General features: G+C 53.1%; 2 protein-coding genes across 2 annotated transcripts; one reads left to right on the top strand and one right to left on the bottom strand.

The window, feature by feature from the left end:
- Nucleotides 1–27: 27 nt before the first annotated feature.
- On the top strand, nucleotides 28–11300 carry DNAJA3 (DnaJ heat shock protein family (Hsp40) member A3; the record flags this gene model as incomplete). Its single annotated transcript, XM_040575024.1, has 11 exons — nucleotides 28–133; nucleotides 251–378; nucleotides 522–605; nucleotides 1331–1543; nucleotides 2598–2750; nucleotides 3666–3813; nucleotides 4679–4743; nucleotides 5643–5771; nucleotides 6211–6326; nucleotides 7119–7216; nucleotides 10167–11300. Coding segments are annotated over 11 exons (1263 nt in total), but the record flags the coding sequence as incomplete, so codon positions are not given.
- On the bottom strand, nucleotides 10478–14975 carry NMRAL1 (NmrA like redox sensor 1). The gene is made up of 5 exons (XM_040574621.1): nucleotides 14878–14975; nucleotides 14553–14791; nucleotides 13549–13798; nucleotides 13108–13298; nucleotides 10478–12304 (listed from the first exon to the last, which is right to left on the bottom strand). Exons 1-5 carry the CDS (start codon nucleotides 14915–14917, stop codon nucleotides 12134–12136), a joined length of 891 nt encoding a protein of 296 aa, XP_040430555.1. The 5' UTR covers nucleotides 14918–14975; the 3' UTR covers nucleotides 10478–12133.
- Nucleotides 14976–16586: the final 1611 nt, after the last annotated feature.

Here is a 16586-nt window from a genome sequence, read left to right as displayed (position 1 = left end):
CCGGGGCCGGGCCGGGGCCGGGGCCGGGGGGCGCTGCGGCTGCCGCTCGTGTGGCTGCTCCGCGGGCTCGGCCCCGCGCCGGGGCCCGCCGCACGCCTCCCCTCGCTGCTGTGCGCCGGGCCGTGGGCCGCGGGTGAGCGGGGAGCGGGGCTGGGGGGCGGCGGCGGGGCCTGAGGGGGGCTCGGGGGCTGAGGGACGCCCGGTGCCCCCTCACCGCCCCCTCACCGCCCCTCTCCTCCTCCTCCCGCAGGGCCGAGCCGCGTCCCGGCCGCCTCCTTCCACAGCAGCGCGGCGGCCCGCGCCAAGGAGGACTACTACCAGGTGCTGGGGGTGCCGCGCTCCGCCAGCCAGAAGGAGATCAAGAAGGCCTACTACCAGGCACGGCCCCGCCGCCCCCCCCCCCGGGGCGCCCCCCGAGGGGCTTCGTCCCCCAGAGCGCAGGCACCGAGCGCCGAGCTTCGCCTGCCGCCTGCGAGATCGGTCTCGTCTGTCTCTAACGCTTGGGTTTTTTTCTCGTTTAGCTGGCGAAGAAATACCATCCCGACACAAATAAGGATGACCCCAAAGCTAAGGAGAAGTTCGCGCAGCTGGCAGAAGCCTACGAGGTAACGTGCGGGGTTTTATTGCTGTGAAAGGGAAGAGAGGTGGGAACGGCTCCTGGAGTAGACAGTGGAGACACTGTCTCTTCTTGTGCCTGTTTGTTGTAAAAGCACAGCTGTTTTTTGGCATCTTGTGCTTCAGGTGTGAGTGCATCTGCCCTAGAGGTGTCTATAGCGAGTTATTTAGCGCAGATTTCTGTTCTACCTGATCATATTTTTGGCTCTTTGCATTTTTGGCTCTTAGCAATGAGGGACTGGCACAGTTGGGAAAGGTGGTTTCTGCGGTGGAGTTAGCGCGTAGGTCAAACAAACAAACAAACAAACCTGTCAGCAGTTACTAGCTTTCTGAGACAAAGGTATGTTCCACTGTGCTTCAGCTCCGTTTCTGCTCTCTCTGCCTTGTGTTGTGCTGGCTTGCACTCTGGCAGGTCTCAGGTTTCCTCCAGCACTCTTACCACCAGTTTTCATTCAATATATGAGCAATGAAGTATACAACACAAGTTATTCGTGCTTGTTATGAACCAGTAAGACCTTGTCACGTTGCTAATGACAAGCTTTTCGATAGTTTGTGTGATCACGAAGGCTGGGACGCTCTTCCTGAGGACACGAAGGTCTGAGCGAGCGCCGTCTGGTGACAGACAGCCCTGAGTTCCCCTGGGGGGGCTGCCCAGGACAGCCAGGCTGCTCGGGACCTGGTCGGTGTCCTGATGGCATCGTTCTTTGCCTCCAAGGTATTAAGCGATGAAGTGAAGCGGAAGCAGTACGACGCGTATGGGACAGCTAGTTTTGATCCTGGCGCAACAGGCGCCGGTGCCGGTGCTGGGCGCCAGTACTGGAGCAGCGGTCCATCGATTGATCCGGAGGAGCTTTTCAGGAAAATCTTCGGCGAGTTTTCGGGGTCCCCTTTTGGCGATTTCCAGAACGTCTTCGACCAGCCGCAGGAGGTAATGAGATGCGCGCGTTTCCTGGGCGTGTGAAGCTGCAAAGCTGGAGCGGGGCAGCAGGCTGTCAGATCGCTGCCAGAGCGAGTTTAAGCAAAGCGTTTGCTCTGGGAACGTCAGCACGTGAGCGTCCTGCTGTGTGTGGGGGGGGATTTTTGGTAAGCCGTGCGGATACCCTCTCCACGCCTCCAGACCGAGCATTTTTTTGTGGACTTCAGCTACTTCTCCTGGTGTTACTGACCTGGTTAGTGCTGCCAAACAATTTCCATCTTTGTATAGGCAACTTTTCTGCTTTAAGTTGCTTTGCATATGTCTGCTTCATGCTGTAATGACAAAAACCACAAAATACCTTTTAACTATAAAACAAGCCTTCCAGCATTGGATTTGACTGCTTAATTGGCTTAATTTTGCAACTTAATTGGCTTAACTTTGCAGTGGAGCCCATAATAACGCAAAAAATATTTCTTGTTCTTTGCGCTGCAGCTAAATGCTCTTTAAGTCTTGACAGCCTTGATTCACGCGATGCCCTCGGAGATGTGTGGTGTTCAGTGCTTCTAGCTGGAAATGGCCTTCCTGTTACAAACAGAACTTCCTGTTTTGTGGAGTCACCTTTTCTGCTGAATTCCCTTGCTAAGCAAAGAGTTTGTTCAGGAAGAGCAGATGCTTTCTTTGGGAGCAAAAGCCTCCGCCCATACCTGTTGATGTATTTCTGTTCAGTAAAACCTTTGGAAATACTAAAGGTCTTTCCTGAGAGCAGAAAAACACATGGCTTGCGTTTATACTTGTCTTTTCTCTTTTAAAATCTCCTTTCTGTTACACAATGGTATAATCATCGTTCCTGTAATCTTTGCCATCCTTTTTATTTATATGAGACAGGCTGTTGCTTCCCAAATACAGGCAGAACATTTCCGAACGAGTTGTGCATCCATCTGTTTCTTTCCCCCTCTGTTACCCGGACGTATTTAAGCACAGTTTGATATTTGGCAAAACCAATTCCAGTTTGCTTAAGACCCCACCACACATCGGTTGTGGACTGACGTCAGTGTTTCCCGTGCAGTACATCATGGAACTGACCTTCACCCAAGCTGCAAAAGGTGTTAACAAGGAGATTGTGGTGAACATCAATGACTCCTGCGAGCGGTGTGGTGGGAAAGGGAACGAGCCTGGTACCAAAGCACAGCACTGCCACTACTGCAATGGCACTGGCATGGTGAGTGCTTAAAGCGCAGCAGAACCTGCCTCTCTTCCTTACCGGGGCAAGTCAGTCCCTTCCACGCTGAAGAATTCTCACTACACTCATCGGCTTATCTTGGGTGAAATCAGGTTAATGTGGACTTGATGTTAATCTGCGCTAGGAGTTTTTTTTCTAAGTTAAAGGCATGTTCTATCCAGCTAAAGCAGTAGCCTTCAGGACGAGGTCAGTTTGGTATCGTGACCAGTGATATTTACCCGTCAGGAAATGAGAAGATGTATGCTGCAGACAGTAAGTGAAGAAGTTAGTAAAGAAATAATCAAGCCTTGGGCTTTTGATTTTCCATGCATCAAAATGGAAACTGGCGATCAGTCTGTGGCCAGAACAGCTTGCTGTGCGGAACGGGCACAGTTGGCCAGAGGACAAGGCGAGCCTTTTCCACCGTCTCCTTGTGGGACGGGTTGGTCCATAGTTTAGTCTCCGTAACCTTTTCCTGGATACAGCAATAATTCTTGCAAGTAGATTGTCCTTGGGCTCCTCGACATACAGTTGTTTGTAACGCCACGTGAAAGAGCACTGCGAGGAGTCTTGTTCTTCTGCGTTATATCCTAGAGATGAAAAGTGTTGTCTCCCTTCCCCAGGCCAGCAGACACTTGCTCATAGTCGTGATGGTTTTCAGTGGAAATCAGCATATGGTAATGGAAGCTGAATCTGATCCAGCTTCTCACAAGCAGCATCCTCTTTGGATTTCTGAGCCTGTTTTCTGCTCCACCCCTTGTTAAAAGATAACGCTGCCCTCAACTGTCCTGTCAGGCTGTATGTGCGATTAGAAGGACTCAAGTCTGCCGGGCCAGTCACCGTCAGCGGTACTGTGGAGGTGAAAAGTACCACCTCAGTACTAAATACTTGGATGATCTGTGTTTTCTTCACCAGGAAACGATAAATACGGGCCCCTTTGTAATGCGATCTACGTGCCGACGGTGTGGCGGTCGTGGTTCCATCATCACAACCCCGTGTGTAGTGTGTCGAGGAAGGGGGCAAACCAAACAGAAGAAGACAGTGGTGGTTCCGGTGCCAGCTGGTCAGTGTTGTGTTTGTGCACTGCCGTCTGTTAAAGGGACTGTAGTTATTTATTTCTGCTGGGCTAACAGCAAGGCACTTGCCTGTAAAGCGTGGCTGTTCCCTGCCAGGTACAAAAGTCGGGGCAACGTAAAGAAGTTTTGCTGCAGATAATTTAATCTTAAGAACAAAGCAGATCAATAGCTTGGTAATTGAAAGCATTAGTAATGAGAGAAACTTTCTGGCCGTGCGTTTGTACCTGGCAGATAAAAATATTTGCTTTGCCCTTTTTGAGATGAAGTTTTGTTTCTTGCATGGATGCTTCTCGGCAGTTTTTGAAGAGTGACACTTTCAAAAGATTTTAACTTGATTTTTTCATTTGTCCTTGGTGAAGCTGGTGGGGAGGGTGGGAATCTTGAAAGCCTTAGCTTAGCTCAGAAAAGTTTGCTGATCACTTCCCTCACCAAAGAGGGTAAAACAAGCAGTGAGACTGAAGATGCTGCTTTGAGACCGCCCTGGGTGACCAGCATGTAATTTTCCTGTAGCTTGTAGAGGCTGCCCGGTGTTCCTTAGGCTGATGCGCTTCTCGGGAGAACTCTGTAGGGACTGAGCCTGCGTAGGGGTGCTGCTCTGCTCGGCGGGCAGCGATCACCTCTGGGGTACCAGTGTGTGCTGGACCTCTGCCCTTTGGCCGTGGTCCTGGGCTCGTGGCGAGGGGCTCGCTGTGCCTCTGGTAGGTCTTGTGCCTCCGCTCGTGGTGTGCGGGCGCTGCTGCGGTGGGATGGCAGGGACCTAGTGGGGAAGCTGTGGTATTCCAGTAGCGCGCAGATTATAATACGAGATTAATGTGATAACATTCCCCCTTTTTTTCTCTCTCCTGATTGCAGGTGTTGAGGACGGGCAGACAGTTCGGATGCCTGTGGGGAAGAAGGAAATTTTCATTACGTTCAGGGTACGTATCGTTACAGCGTAAGCTCTTTTCCATTATTAAGTTGGTTGCTTGTTCCCTTCACAACTGCCTGGGAAGTCCGACAAAATGGGGAACAGGAGGAGGAAGAGCAAGTGATCCTTCTAAACAGCTGAGGTAACGTGATCCGTGTGAACTTTCTGAGACAGCAGAAGATCTGCATTGTAACAAGTTGAGTCTGCTCGTGAAGAATTGTGCTGCTAGTTCTGGGGTGAGGCCTTTGTGGTAGTGTGTATCAAAACACAGAGCAGGTTCTTGGTGCCTTTAGAATTTGGCTTGGGGACTTGAAGGAGGTGTCTGCCTGCAGCAGTGGGAGGGCTGGAGGAATGCACGTGAGGCTGGCTGGTCAAGTACCCTTTTGCAGACTTGCATTAAGTGCTGCTTTGCACATTCTTTGTAGCTGGGGCCCTCTTCTCCTGGAGGTATTCTGTTATATGTGGCTCTGTCAGGGAGAAAACTCTTTTTTTCAGTACCTTGGTGGTGCAGGAGGATTTAATTCTCTTCCAGCTTGTGAGGCCACTGCAAAGGTTCCTGCTTCCCTCTTCAGGCTTTCCTTTTTTTGGGGTACTGGACAAGACAGTGTTGTCTTTGTCTCTGCAGAATCGTACTGACACTGATGAATTAACAAACGGGGTTAGAGGAGGGAGCTGCTGAGATAAGCAGCAGACATCCCCCTAAGCCTCTGGCTAGTTACAGTTATGTCAAGAGCTGTGATTTTCTGAAAGACTGAACGTTAACCTAGACTTGTTAGCCACGCAGTTTGTGGGTGGTAAAGGGTCTGACTGCAGCTTTCTGGTGTTTTCTGCTGAGACATTTCAAAGCAGTTTACCGTGATAACTTTGTATTGTTCTGCTCACTACTTTTTGGAACTGCCTGCCTTTTAGGTTCAAAAAAGTTCCGTGTTCAGAAGAAATGGAGCAGATATCCATTCAGACCTCCTTATTTCAGTAGCACAAGCTGTTCTGGGAGGTACAGCCAGATGTCAAGGCTTGTACGAGACAATCAATATCACGGTAGGTACCGTTACGTGGAAGAGCTCGGGCATAAATCACTGTGGGGCATCAGAGCCCCACTTTGCTGCAGAGATGGTGCAAATCTTCTCGGTCCCCCAGTATCAAGTGTCAGACTTCTTCAGGACTGAGTGTCAGGTAGCTTGCGACCTGCTTGGGCCCACCTCCTTTCCAGATCACTGTGTGGGGACAGGGACAGGAGCGGCTGGGTGCATTGCTGCACAAATCCCTTCCGAAGTCTGGTGAACCCTGCTAGGTTCTTTACAAGCTTTGCCATCGTTGTTGACTTAGCCTCTGAATGTGTTCAGATGCATGAACCTACCAGATCTCTCCCATCTTATTTTGAAGCCTGCTGGAGAAATAATTGATTACAAACATGCAACACAATTACTATGTAAATGCATACAGTGGAATAACAAACGTGTCCCCTGTGTGTTCACAGATACCCCCTGGTATTCAGCCAGACCAGAGAATTCGAATGAGTGGGAAAGGCATTCCCAAGGTTAATAGTTATGGGTACGGAGACCACTACATTCACATAAAGATAAAAGTTCCTCAGTAAGTAACACAAGTTTCTGGGAAATCTTGAGCTTTTTGCAAAAAAAAAAAATGTTCAGAAGGATTTTGTGAAAATTTCTTACTGCTTTATCAAGATCTGTTTTGAATTTTCCTTGGACAGTTAGAGTCATTTCTCTGCTTTTTCTTTTTTTTTTTTCTAGCGTGAAGTAGACAGGTAGACTTTTGGACTTCTGTTGTGGTTTTTGTTTGTTTGCTTACTTTTTTTGAGAATACAGTTTGGCAACACAGCTGTAAAAATCCTAAACCCTAGAAATATATAAATAGTCATGCACCTGGATTTCTGCCACTTTTTGTCTGGAACCCAGTTACGTAAATTCAGTGTTCTGGCTTACAACATGTCTGTGCTCTTCTACCTGCAGCTTAAAGTAACTGAGGTCCTTGGCAGTTGCTTTTCAGGCTGCCTCACCACCCTCTGCTCCTGTGGTGAAGCAAACTTTTTAGTTTGCATTGCTGCACGCAGCAAGGGAGTTCATTTCCTGAGGCCTCCCCCCACAGGTGTTTGTTCTGTTGCAGCTCCAGATGTTTCTCTCAGCACTTGAAGGGGTTTTGCTTTTTCACTACAGTTTGGTGAAATGCAGTGGGTCATCTCTCTCCTCTTCCACTGGGGCTGGCTCTTTATAGATTGGTCACAGGGATTCTCAGGGAATGCCAGATGTATTAATCTTGTGCTTCCAGTAGCTGCCTCTTGTGTGTGCTGCCAGAGAAGGATAAGGAAGCCTGGCGATGTCCCTAAAGGCAGCCGTAACCAACACCTCTGTCTTTGACCTGCAGGAGGCTGACAGATCGCCAGAGAGCCTTAATGATGAGCTATGCCGAGGACGAGACAGATGTGGACGGCACAGTGAACGGAGTCACAAATACAGCATCAGGTGGGCTGGGGGAATTAGTGCTCCTTCCTCGGGGAGGTGGTGTGGGAGAGCACAACGCTTCCCGGGGGCTCAGGGGGACAGCGGAAGGTGAGCCAAGGCGACTGTCGGACGGCGTGTCAGCACAACCTGCCGTGTTACTTTGAAATTAGTTTTAGTGAGATGTTAATAGGCTGTGGCATAAAGCCTCTTCCCAGGGAGCATTGCTCTGATGGTCACTGGGCAAAATCCGTGTGTGAACAAGGAGCAGGTACTGTGATACTCCAGGTCCTGACAAGTTCTGGTGAGTCTCGCTGTGGTGATGAATGCCTCCTGCTGCCGGCTTTTACCCCTGGGCCAGAAGTAACTCGTCACGGTAGCAGAGATGGAAAAGGCGAATGTGTTTCAGGCCAGCTCTCTGCGTGAGCTAATCTGTCCTCAGCGCTTGCTTCTGGCTGCAGTGGGGACGTTTCTCTTTGAAAGCTGAAGGGGAGTACTGCTGTCAAGGTTACTCTGAGCCATAGCTGGTGCACATGGGGAAGCCTTGGCTAGAAAGGTTTGTTGGTGCTGGGTGTTGGCTCCAGTCAGCAGAGAGCATCCAGCGTGATGGAAGGCATGAAGTCAGCTGGGAGCTTTGTAAAGCTGCTTTTTCAGTTCCAGATTAAAACCTTGGATCCAGCAGTTGTGTTTTAAGTGTCAGTGGTGAGGTATCCTGCAGCAGTAGCAGCTGCAGACAGAACAGTAAGGCAAGACAAAAATTTTGTCTTTTCTGCTAGCAAAACAGTGCTTTCTTTACTCACACTGGAACAATGAGCTTCTTAATGCCTGTTAGATTGTGGTTTATTTTTGGTTGAAACCAAAAAGGGCATTTTTGACTGCGTACAGCTAGGCAAAGGTAAGCTTTTCAAAGCTGCTCTATGGTTGTGGGAATTCAGGTCCTCTCTACCTCACATGCCAAAGCCTACGATATTGGAAGTTCAGGATATTGGAAGTTCAGGATATTGGAAGTTCAGGATATTGGAAGTTCAGGATATTGGAAGTTCAGGATATTGGAAGTTCAGGATATTGGAAGATGGAATCTGCCATATACTTACCAATGTTATGTTTTATAGTGCTTTGATGATACAGAAGTGAATGGGATTGTCTTTTCCGCTTCAGGTAACATTAAAGATGCATCTTGGAGGGAAGGGCAGAGATATCTTAAATGCAATTAAGCAACAAGGTGGATTAAAACCAAAGCCAGTAGCTTGCAGTATTGAGACAGGCTGCTGCTGAAAAGCCTGTCCTTGCTCTGGGAGGCAGAAAGTACCCTGAGTGGATGGAGGCACGTTCTGCTGCAGGCCTCAGTGTTTCATGCCATTGCATCAGTCTGAGCGCGGGTGTTGGCTGCGGGAGGACGGGGAGGGACTGGACTTTGTGCCCTCTGTGTCCCAAAAAAGGCTGGGGAGGATTTTGGGTTTTGTTACTGATGGTTAGGCTGCAGAAAAAACAGAGTAGCAAAGAGGTTGCCTTTGTTTTTGCTGTAGCCACTTCTCAGAAGGACAAAAAACTTCTCAGGACTTTTTTTGTATAGGAAAACTTTGCCAGCTGCTGCCAGTAAGATTCCTTATCTGGACACTTGTTCTGAAATATCTGTAGCCTTTTTCATTCTAGCCTGAGTTCAGTTTCTCCTTGATACTGTTTGTCTGAGCACTGCATGAGAATTACTTACAGGAGGCTCCTGCTGTGGTTTTGCACTCCTTTGCCCTAAACGTGACACAGACGATGAAACATGGGCAGACAGATTTTTCCAGGGACCACTAGCGTAGCTTACCCTTCTGTAGGGTGAAGTCAAGAACTTGCTTTCAGTGGCAGACTCCCGCTTCCAAGTGCTTGTGTTCTAAGTGTGTCAGGCCTCTGCCCTGGTTGTGCAGAGCACAGGAATTCCCTTGGCAGCCGGAGGGCTGAGGAGAAGGGCAAGGACCGCCGTTACCTGGGCTGACCTCCTTCTGTTCCCCTTCTGGGGTCAAGGCTCTCCGGTGCTTTCAGAGAGTGGCCCTGGTACCGTGGCTCGCTGCCTGCTGCAGCCCCTCATGGAGAGATACTTGAGGGTGCTGGCGAAACCAGCTGACCCGACCATTCCCAGTCCAAAATAACCCTCTCCCTTTGTCAGGGGCGCTGGCTGCTGGTGGGAGACGTAGCTGGGGCAGCCTGAGGAATGTATCTGACTGCAGCCCTTTGCTGTTTGTGTCCAGGTGGCAGGGCCACGGCTAGAGCTGACGCAGGCGAGGATAGGCCTGAGGCTGAGGAGAACAAGGAGGGATTCCTTTCCAAACTTAAGAAAATGTTTAGCTCCTGATACCCCATCCGAGGTAGGAAGCCTCTTATGTTTTGTTGTTGCCTTTCCCCCACACCGAGCAGAACTTGCCCTTCTTGGGAGGTGGAAGAAGCGAAAGCAGCGCATTGCTTCTCACTTAGCCTCAGGCCTTCCAGCCACCGATGTGACCAGCCCTAGCTGTCCCCTGTGACCTGGAGCAAAAAGCCAGGGCCCCAGTTGCATTGTTGCTGCACCAGGAAAGGAAACGCTGGAGACAGCTTCAGGGAGGTCGGTGGCCTCCCCTGCAGCTCCGCTTCCTGGGAGTACTTGTCCCCTCAGGGACTGTCCCTCCTCCAAGCACTGAGGGCGTTCCTGTGAGCTGGCAAAGCTGGGGCCGGGCAGTTCTGCTGCCGCTGGGAGGAGCAGCGCCTTGCTGGGAGGTGCAGGAGGGGCCCGCAGAGCCTCTGGTGCTGGTCGTGGGCTGACAGCAGCCCACTTGGAAATACCCCCTTGGATTCCAGGGGCTCAGCTTCAAACTCGTCCGCTCCCTGTGGCTGACAAAGCGTGACTGCAGGTCAGGCGGGGACTTGCTCGTGCTCCAAAGCAGGCTGGAGGGGCTGTGCACCTTAATCTGGTGCATTCGGGAAAAATTAAACATTTTGCTTGCTTCAATTGCAGGGAAACGTTCTACTGGAAACTAAGAGCCAGCAGCAGCAGATCATCTTAGCAGTCGGGGATGAATCCTTCTGGCAGCGGGCTCTGGAGAGCGAAGGATGTCAGTCAGCAGCACAGTGAGAATCCCAGCTGGAGGCCACAAAGCACTGAGGCACCAACCTTCATCACGATACAGTAGCAACCCAGCGTCCTAGGAAATGGTAACAATGGAAAATGCCAGCTTTGTGGTAACGTGGGTGTCTCCTGAGGTTGTTCCACTGTCCATACTGCTGCTAGAAGCTTATTTGTTTTTGTTTTTGTTTTTTTTTAAAAAAAAAAAAAAGTTGAAAAATTACTTAGAATCCAAACCAGTGGAAATGTGAAAATAAAGAATTGTCCTTCCAGCACAGAGCGGAGCAGTCTGCTGTATGGAGCCCAAGATGGCTGCTGTTCACTCAGGTGCCCCTCTGAATGCTAGACGTGCGTGGTGAACTTGGCACTGCTTATCTTCTCCTAGGAGACTCGGTGTGTCCGTGGCTTTTAAGCCTGTCTTCACAACAGACAGTCTCCCGCGCCCTTCTAGCCGCCCTGCATCACGCTCGCAGCAGGATGTCTCCCTTTCGCTGGGACTTGTCAGAGCCCAGCCGCCCCAGCTTCCTCAGCAGCCTTGGGGTTTCTTAGTCCTGCTGATTTCCTGCACGAAGCGCAGAGATGGGATCTGCGCTTTGCCTCAGGTTTCCTCCCCCTCCTCAATCGACTGAAGTTACTACGGAGATGCTGTTGCTTCTAAGCTGGTACAAATTTATCACCAAGCCCTTTGCCAGTTTGGACAAATTTATTGTTAGTGCAACACCCACAGCATAAATGATTGTTCAGAGTCATTGTTCTATGTGTGTGAGAATACAAGTGAAGTGGATCGGTCCTTCCAGGAGGAGCTGAGCTCTTGCAGTATTTTCATGGTTACTGTTGCCCGCTGTTGTTAGCTATGCCGTGCAGGTACCATCAGCCCACATACTAATCGACCAGCTAAACAAGAACATGTCGTAGTCCTGCCCTTCTTAATTAGCTGAAAAAAAGCACGCGTTGCCTCCTGATTAAATTGCCTGTAAAGTGATTCTGTATCCATGTAAATAAGATTGATAAAGATATTTAACACGTGCTGTGCCTCGCTGCCTTGTCTGCTCTTCCCCCATCCTGCCTCCGTGGGTTTGTCGTTGCTCCCTTCCCTGCCCCAGTGACGGGCAAGGAACGAAGGTCGGCTCTGGGATGGGGGCGCAGGGCTAGGTAACGGAGTCGTGCCCACGCCTGACTTCAAGCACGAAGCCAGCCGTGGCCCAGAGCTCACCCCAACAGTACCGTCGGGGGAGGGTGAGGGAAAAAGCTTTTTAAACAAGTCTTAAAGTGTTAAAAGACAATTAATTGTCTTAAAAGACAATCGTGAAAGTTATACTCAGCTACTGAGGGCAGTGTTGGAAATCAGCCCTGTGAGCGCAAAGGCCAGGCTGCAGGTGCCGGGAGCTGTCTGGCTTGAGGAATTGAGCTCTCACCCCTCGGGGCTGTCAGCACCGGGCCCTGTCTCCGCAGACACGCAGCCAGGCCTGCCGCCCTCCCTGTGATGCCTGAACGGGGTCCAAGGAGAAACCCCAGCCTGCCCCAGCGCTGCTCTGGGGCGCTGCTGTGGGTACCTGGCGTGGGCACAGCGCTATTGGGACCTGAGTGCCCAACGTTGTGCGGTATGGCTCGGAGCTGCCTAGGAAAGGCTGTGGTCCCAAGAAACCGATCCCACAGATGTGAAAACACCCAGAATTACTAAACACCTCCCTAAAGATGGTGTGCACAGCCGTTACAGCCCAGTCGGCACGCTGCTCCTGCACGTGCTCCTGGAGGTCAGCCGCCCCCCAGGCACGAGCGCAAGGCTGCGCGGCTCACGGCCTCGGCCAGGTCCTGCTACCTGCTGCAAAAGCTCAGGTGGAAGACGAGAGAAGGAAAGGTCAGAAAGCAGCTTTGTTGTCTGCCAGCCACTGCTGGAAGGTGCGGGCCTTGGGGTTGAGTTTCATCGTCAGCTCCACGTTGCGGTCTGGCCTCAGGGCATAGAAACGGAACATCGCAGCCAGCTCCTTCGCCCCCGGGAAGCCGAGTCTCTCATACTCCTCTGGTGAGATCTGCCGAGAGAATCAAGGAAAAGCACCGGCTTCACAGGGCAGAGGCTGCTAGGGCATTTCTCTGACACCATGCAGGGAGGCCGAAGAGGGCTGCGTTACAGCAGTCTGCTGCATTAATTTCCACGGGTGAGGAAGGATCTGCTGCTCAGCGAGTCTATTGGGTAGGGTCCACGAGTCGTCCCCCCCCCCCCGCCCCAGCCCACCCTTCCTCCAGTGTGAGGAGGGTGTGCGTAGGGGGACATCACACAGCAGATGCTCAGGAGCTTGTTCTGCATCCGTCCCGAGGCAGCTGCCTCCCAGATCCACAGCCACGTGGCAGGGCAGTGTCACTGAGTGCCCTGCAGTCCCGTCCGGCAGGGAACAGCCCGGGCTGCTCGGGGCCAGCACCCAGCCAGGCTTAGGCTCAGACAAGGGGCACATGCCCCAGCAGACGAGGCCCAGTGCAGCCACCAGGAGCCTTTCCCTGCCCCTAGGAACAGCCACGGCTGAGGGGCTCTGGAAACACCCGGAGGGGTCTGGGAGAGCTCTGGGACAGCCCAAGCAGCCTGGGCTGCCACCAGGTACCACAGGAGCTGCTGTCCCTGCATGAAGCAAGGTGTGGGGCACTGCTTCTGTGCTGTGCTGAAGGCCTGGGAAGAAAAACTCTGCTTGCCTATCCCTGGCAGAGGAGAAGCTACAGCGAGCATCAGAGGTGCTTTGTTCTCAGAGCAGAGAGCTGCTGCAGCTCCTGCCTGTTGTCCCAGACAGGACCCAGCTTCCCACCTACCTCAACAGCATCAAACACACCAAGGGGTGCTTCCTACCTTGGAGGCTTCCACGGTCTTGCCCGTCTGCTGGGAGAAGGCAGCGGCGTACTCTGCCATGGTGAGCTTGCCAGTGCTGAGCCCGATCACGCGGCCTATGTACTCCTCCGGGGACTTCAGCACGCTGAGCACGACGGGCCCCAAGTCCTCCACTGCCATCCCATCCATGGGGGTGTCCCCCATGGGCAGCGCTGTAGGGGACAGAGCGATCCCAGTCAGAGCGCAGCCCTGCGCGAGAGCCCAGCTCCCCAGATGCAGAGCTGCAGTTTTTGGCACCCTGCCTCTGAACGTGAGGTGTGGAAAAACCAGGATCTTTTGAGCCTCTATGTTCTGAACTGCGGAGAAGCCCGCAGAGGGGATGGTTCCTCCAGCCCAGGGAGTTTGCACTGAGCAGACAAGAAGTTGGGAGAGCGAGCTGCAGAGCGAGAGGCCCGGTCTTACCCAGAACAAACCCATCTCCTTGTGGGGCCTTCTCAGGTTTGAAGAAAGAAAGAAAATTCTCAAAGTAGCACGGCATTCGGATAATTGTGGTGGGAACGCCAATGGCCTGTAAGTACTCCTCCACCATGCCTTTGCCATCGAAGTGGGGCACCTCTAGGCAGCCTCCTGTCAGCTTCTTGACGTTCTCCAGGCCACTGTACACCACGTGGCGCAAACCCAGGCGCTTCGACAGATCAGCAAGCCGCTTCCCCTGTGTGAAGAGTGACACCAGCCACGAAGAGAAGCATGGCTCCCATGGGACACACGCAAGCTTTCATCCCCACACACCCCTTCCCCTTCGTTCCACTGGGCGGGCAGGCAGCATCCAACACACCAGGGGACAAGCTCCACACACCTCATGCTCTGAGCCCTCAGCTGGACCGGGGCTGAGCAGACCCAGCAGTGTGAGCTGGCCAGGGGGAGCAGTCCTCTGCTTATACATCCTACTTTAAAGGGTCACAAACCCTCCAGCTCCTCCACCGAGTGCACAAACCCCAACCCTAAGCACCCACCAGGGATCTGCCCTAGCAGATCTTACCTTTTGAAGCCATCAGCCTCCCCTAGGGTGAGCTCCCCTCGCTGGGGAAGGCCCTGGGATTTCTGATGCTGTAACACGTTTTGGCCCCAAAGCTGTGCGTGCAGCAGAGCGCAGGCAGCCACAGCCCTGGCCCCCTCCTGGGGAGGCTCTGCGGGGCGGTCAGCCCACCCCTGCCGCTCTGAGTGCCCTCCACCGCCCCGAGTCTCAGGGCATCTAACCGTGTGACAAGGTGGGGCGCAGGGAACGAGTTCTGGCTTTGCAAGAACCGGGACCCGATCCATTTGCAAAGCCTGGTGACTGCTGCGGACCGGAGGCCGGAGCCAGCGGGGCTGGCGAGGCTGCAGGAAGAGCTCTGAGAGCAGCCGCGCCCTGCTGCCACACGGCTGTACCTCCGCCAGGCGCGAGGCCCGCGACAGCAAGGCGCTACCTGCTCCACTTCCCTCTCCCGGCTGCAGTGATTCCAGAAGTCGGTGACCACGAAGGCTCCGTAGGCGCCCGCCAAGGCCGGCTCCAGCGTCCGCCCGTCGTCCAGGTCCGCCGCCACCACGCGGGCTCCCAGCTGCCTCAGCTGCGCGGCCGCCGCGCTGCCGGGGCTCCGCGTCACGGCGCGGACCTCCCCGGTGCCCTCGGCCAGCAGGGCCCGGACCACCGAGCCGCCCTGAGCCCCTGCGGCGGGAGGCGACGCGGGGCCGTGAGCCGGGGCCCGCCGGGCCCAGCCCCCAGCCCCCGGCCCGCCCCGGGCCCTCGCTCACCGGTGGCCCCGAACACGACGACCGGCCCCCGGCCCGCCATGGCCTCGCCTCACGCACCTCGGCTGCGCTCGGCTCCCCTCGGCTACGCTCGGCTCCGCCCGGCGGCTGCCTTCGGCCCTGCTCGGCTCTGCTCGGCTCCGCTCGGCTGCCTTCGGCTCCGCTCGGCTACTTTCGGCTCGGCTCCTCTTGGCTCTGCTCTTCTGGGAGGATTATTTCCTATTATTATTATTATTATCGTTATTATTGTTGTTATTATTACTGTTATTATTATCGTTATCGTTAATAATCGTTATTGTTAATCATTGTTAATCATTATTAATCATTATTATTAATCATTATTATTTCCTTTTAATGCCGCATTCCTTTCTGACCGATGTGAGGTTTCTGCAAAGTTCATCGCTCCCCACCTCCTTGTGCTGGGACAATGGACACGGACGGACGTGGATGGACACGGACGGACGCGGATCCCTTTAATTACAGAAAAGGAGCCTCACATCCCTGCAGCCAGCCTGGAAGCTGGCGCCGGGGCAGCCTGTGGCAGCGAGCACGCTGCGAGAACCGAGCGCGGCCCCTTGTATGGACACCACAGAATTACAGCATTGTGTGACCCAAACTATATCTGTTCATGTAATATTAATATTCACATTAATATGTTAATATGTTAATACATCACATTAATACACATTAATTGTATTGATATATTAATTATATTATATAAATATATTTATAATTTTATATATTAATTCATATATTAACTATATTAATATATATTTTATATATATATATACGGGTTCATATTAATATATAGAAGCAAACATATGGGCACGTGATACTAGCTGAAAAAATAAATAAATGTCCCTTTCCCCAAGACCTAGGGGCCGCACAACGGGCATCGGGGGTTTCGGTGCGGCTTCATTCGCTCTACCTGCCAGAAACGGAGCGACCCCTTCCCCACGCAGGACGCGCTGTCCCCACCCACTCACGCAGGGCAGACGGGCGGCAGCAGGCAGAACGGCAGGCCTGGCACGGCGATGGATGTGTAAGGCAAAGCCAATGGGGGCAGGAGGCTGACGGCAGCCCCGCACCCAGGGGTGATGGTGCTGCTGCCGGAGGACACTCAGTGGGAGACACCCAGTGGAGGCCACCCGCTGGGGGCCTGCAGACAGACCCACGGAGTGACCGAACAGCCCAAGGTGGACAGGACCCACGAGGATCCTCACGTCCATCTCCCGGCTCCACGCGGGGCAACCCGAGTTACACCTGGAGAGCGTTGTCCAAACGCTGCTCCAGTGCTGGCAGGAGAACAGCTCTGGAGGAAAGGGACTTTATTCCTCCCCTCCTGCTCGTTCAGCGTTTTCAAGATACAACTTGAATTTACCAGTGGAATGGCAAATGTTTCCTGGTGCGGCCCAGCGAGGGGAAGAGCTGCTGCGCGTGGCAGCAGCCTCCTCTGTCAGGTCTCCTCGGAGCTTCAGCCCCGGCTTTGCGACGTTCAGCACCCAGCTCCCCTGAGCTCTGCCCACGCAGGGCTCCCCTGTGCTGTTGTTTGGGGGGGATTTGTTTTTGTTTGAAATCGCTTGGTGGAGTTGCAGCAGCCAGGAGAGCAGCCGTGGATCAGGCAGCGGCCGTGCGCCGAGGCCTCACGTCGGATGGGGTGGTTACCAGCGCTGCGGGTTTCTTGGTAGAGCCACGCTTCAATTTGCGTACAC

The sequence above is a fragment of the Cygnus olor genome, chromosome 15, assembly GCF_009769625.2.
Source record: "Cygnus olor isolate bCygOlo1 chromosome 15, bCygOlo1.pri.v2, whole genome shotgun sequence".
In the NCBI taxonomy this organism is placed as follows: Eukaryota; Metazoa; Chordata; class Aves; order Anseriformes; family Anatidae; genus Cygnus; species Cygnus olor.
This window is presented reverse-complemented; position numbering and strand designations above follow the sequence as displayed.

What these genes read in the sequence shown, in the direction of transcription:
- NMRAL1 (XM_040574621.1), bottom strand. Translation starts at nt 14,917, where the DNA reads ATGGCGGGCCGGGGGCCGGTCGTCGTGTTCGGGGCCACCG. An exon ending in GGGAGAGGGAAGTGGAGCAG is followed by an intron (nt 13,799 to 14,552) that starts GTAGCGCCTTGC and finishes CTCTTCACACAG; the next exon opens with GGGAAGCGGCTTGCTGATCT. An exon ending in AGGAGATGGGTTTGTTCTGG is followed by an intron (nt 13,299 to 13,548) that starts GTAAGACCGGGC and finishes TGTCCCCTACAG; the next exon opens with CGCTGCCCATGGGGGACACC.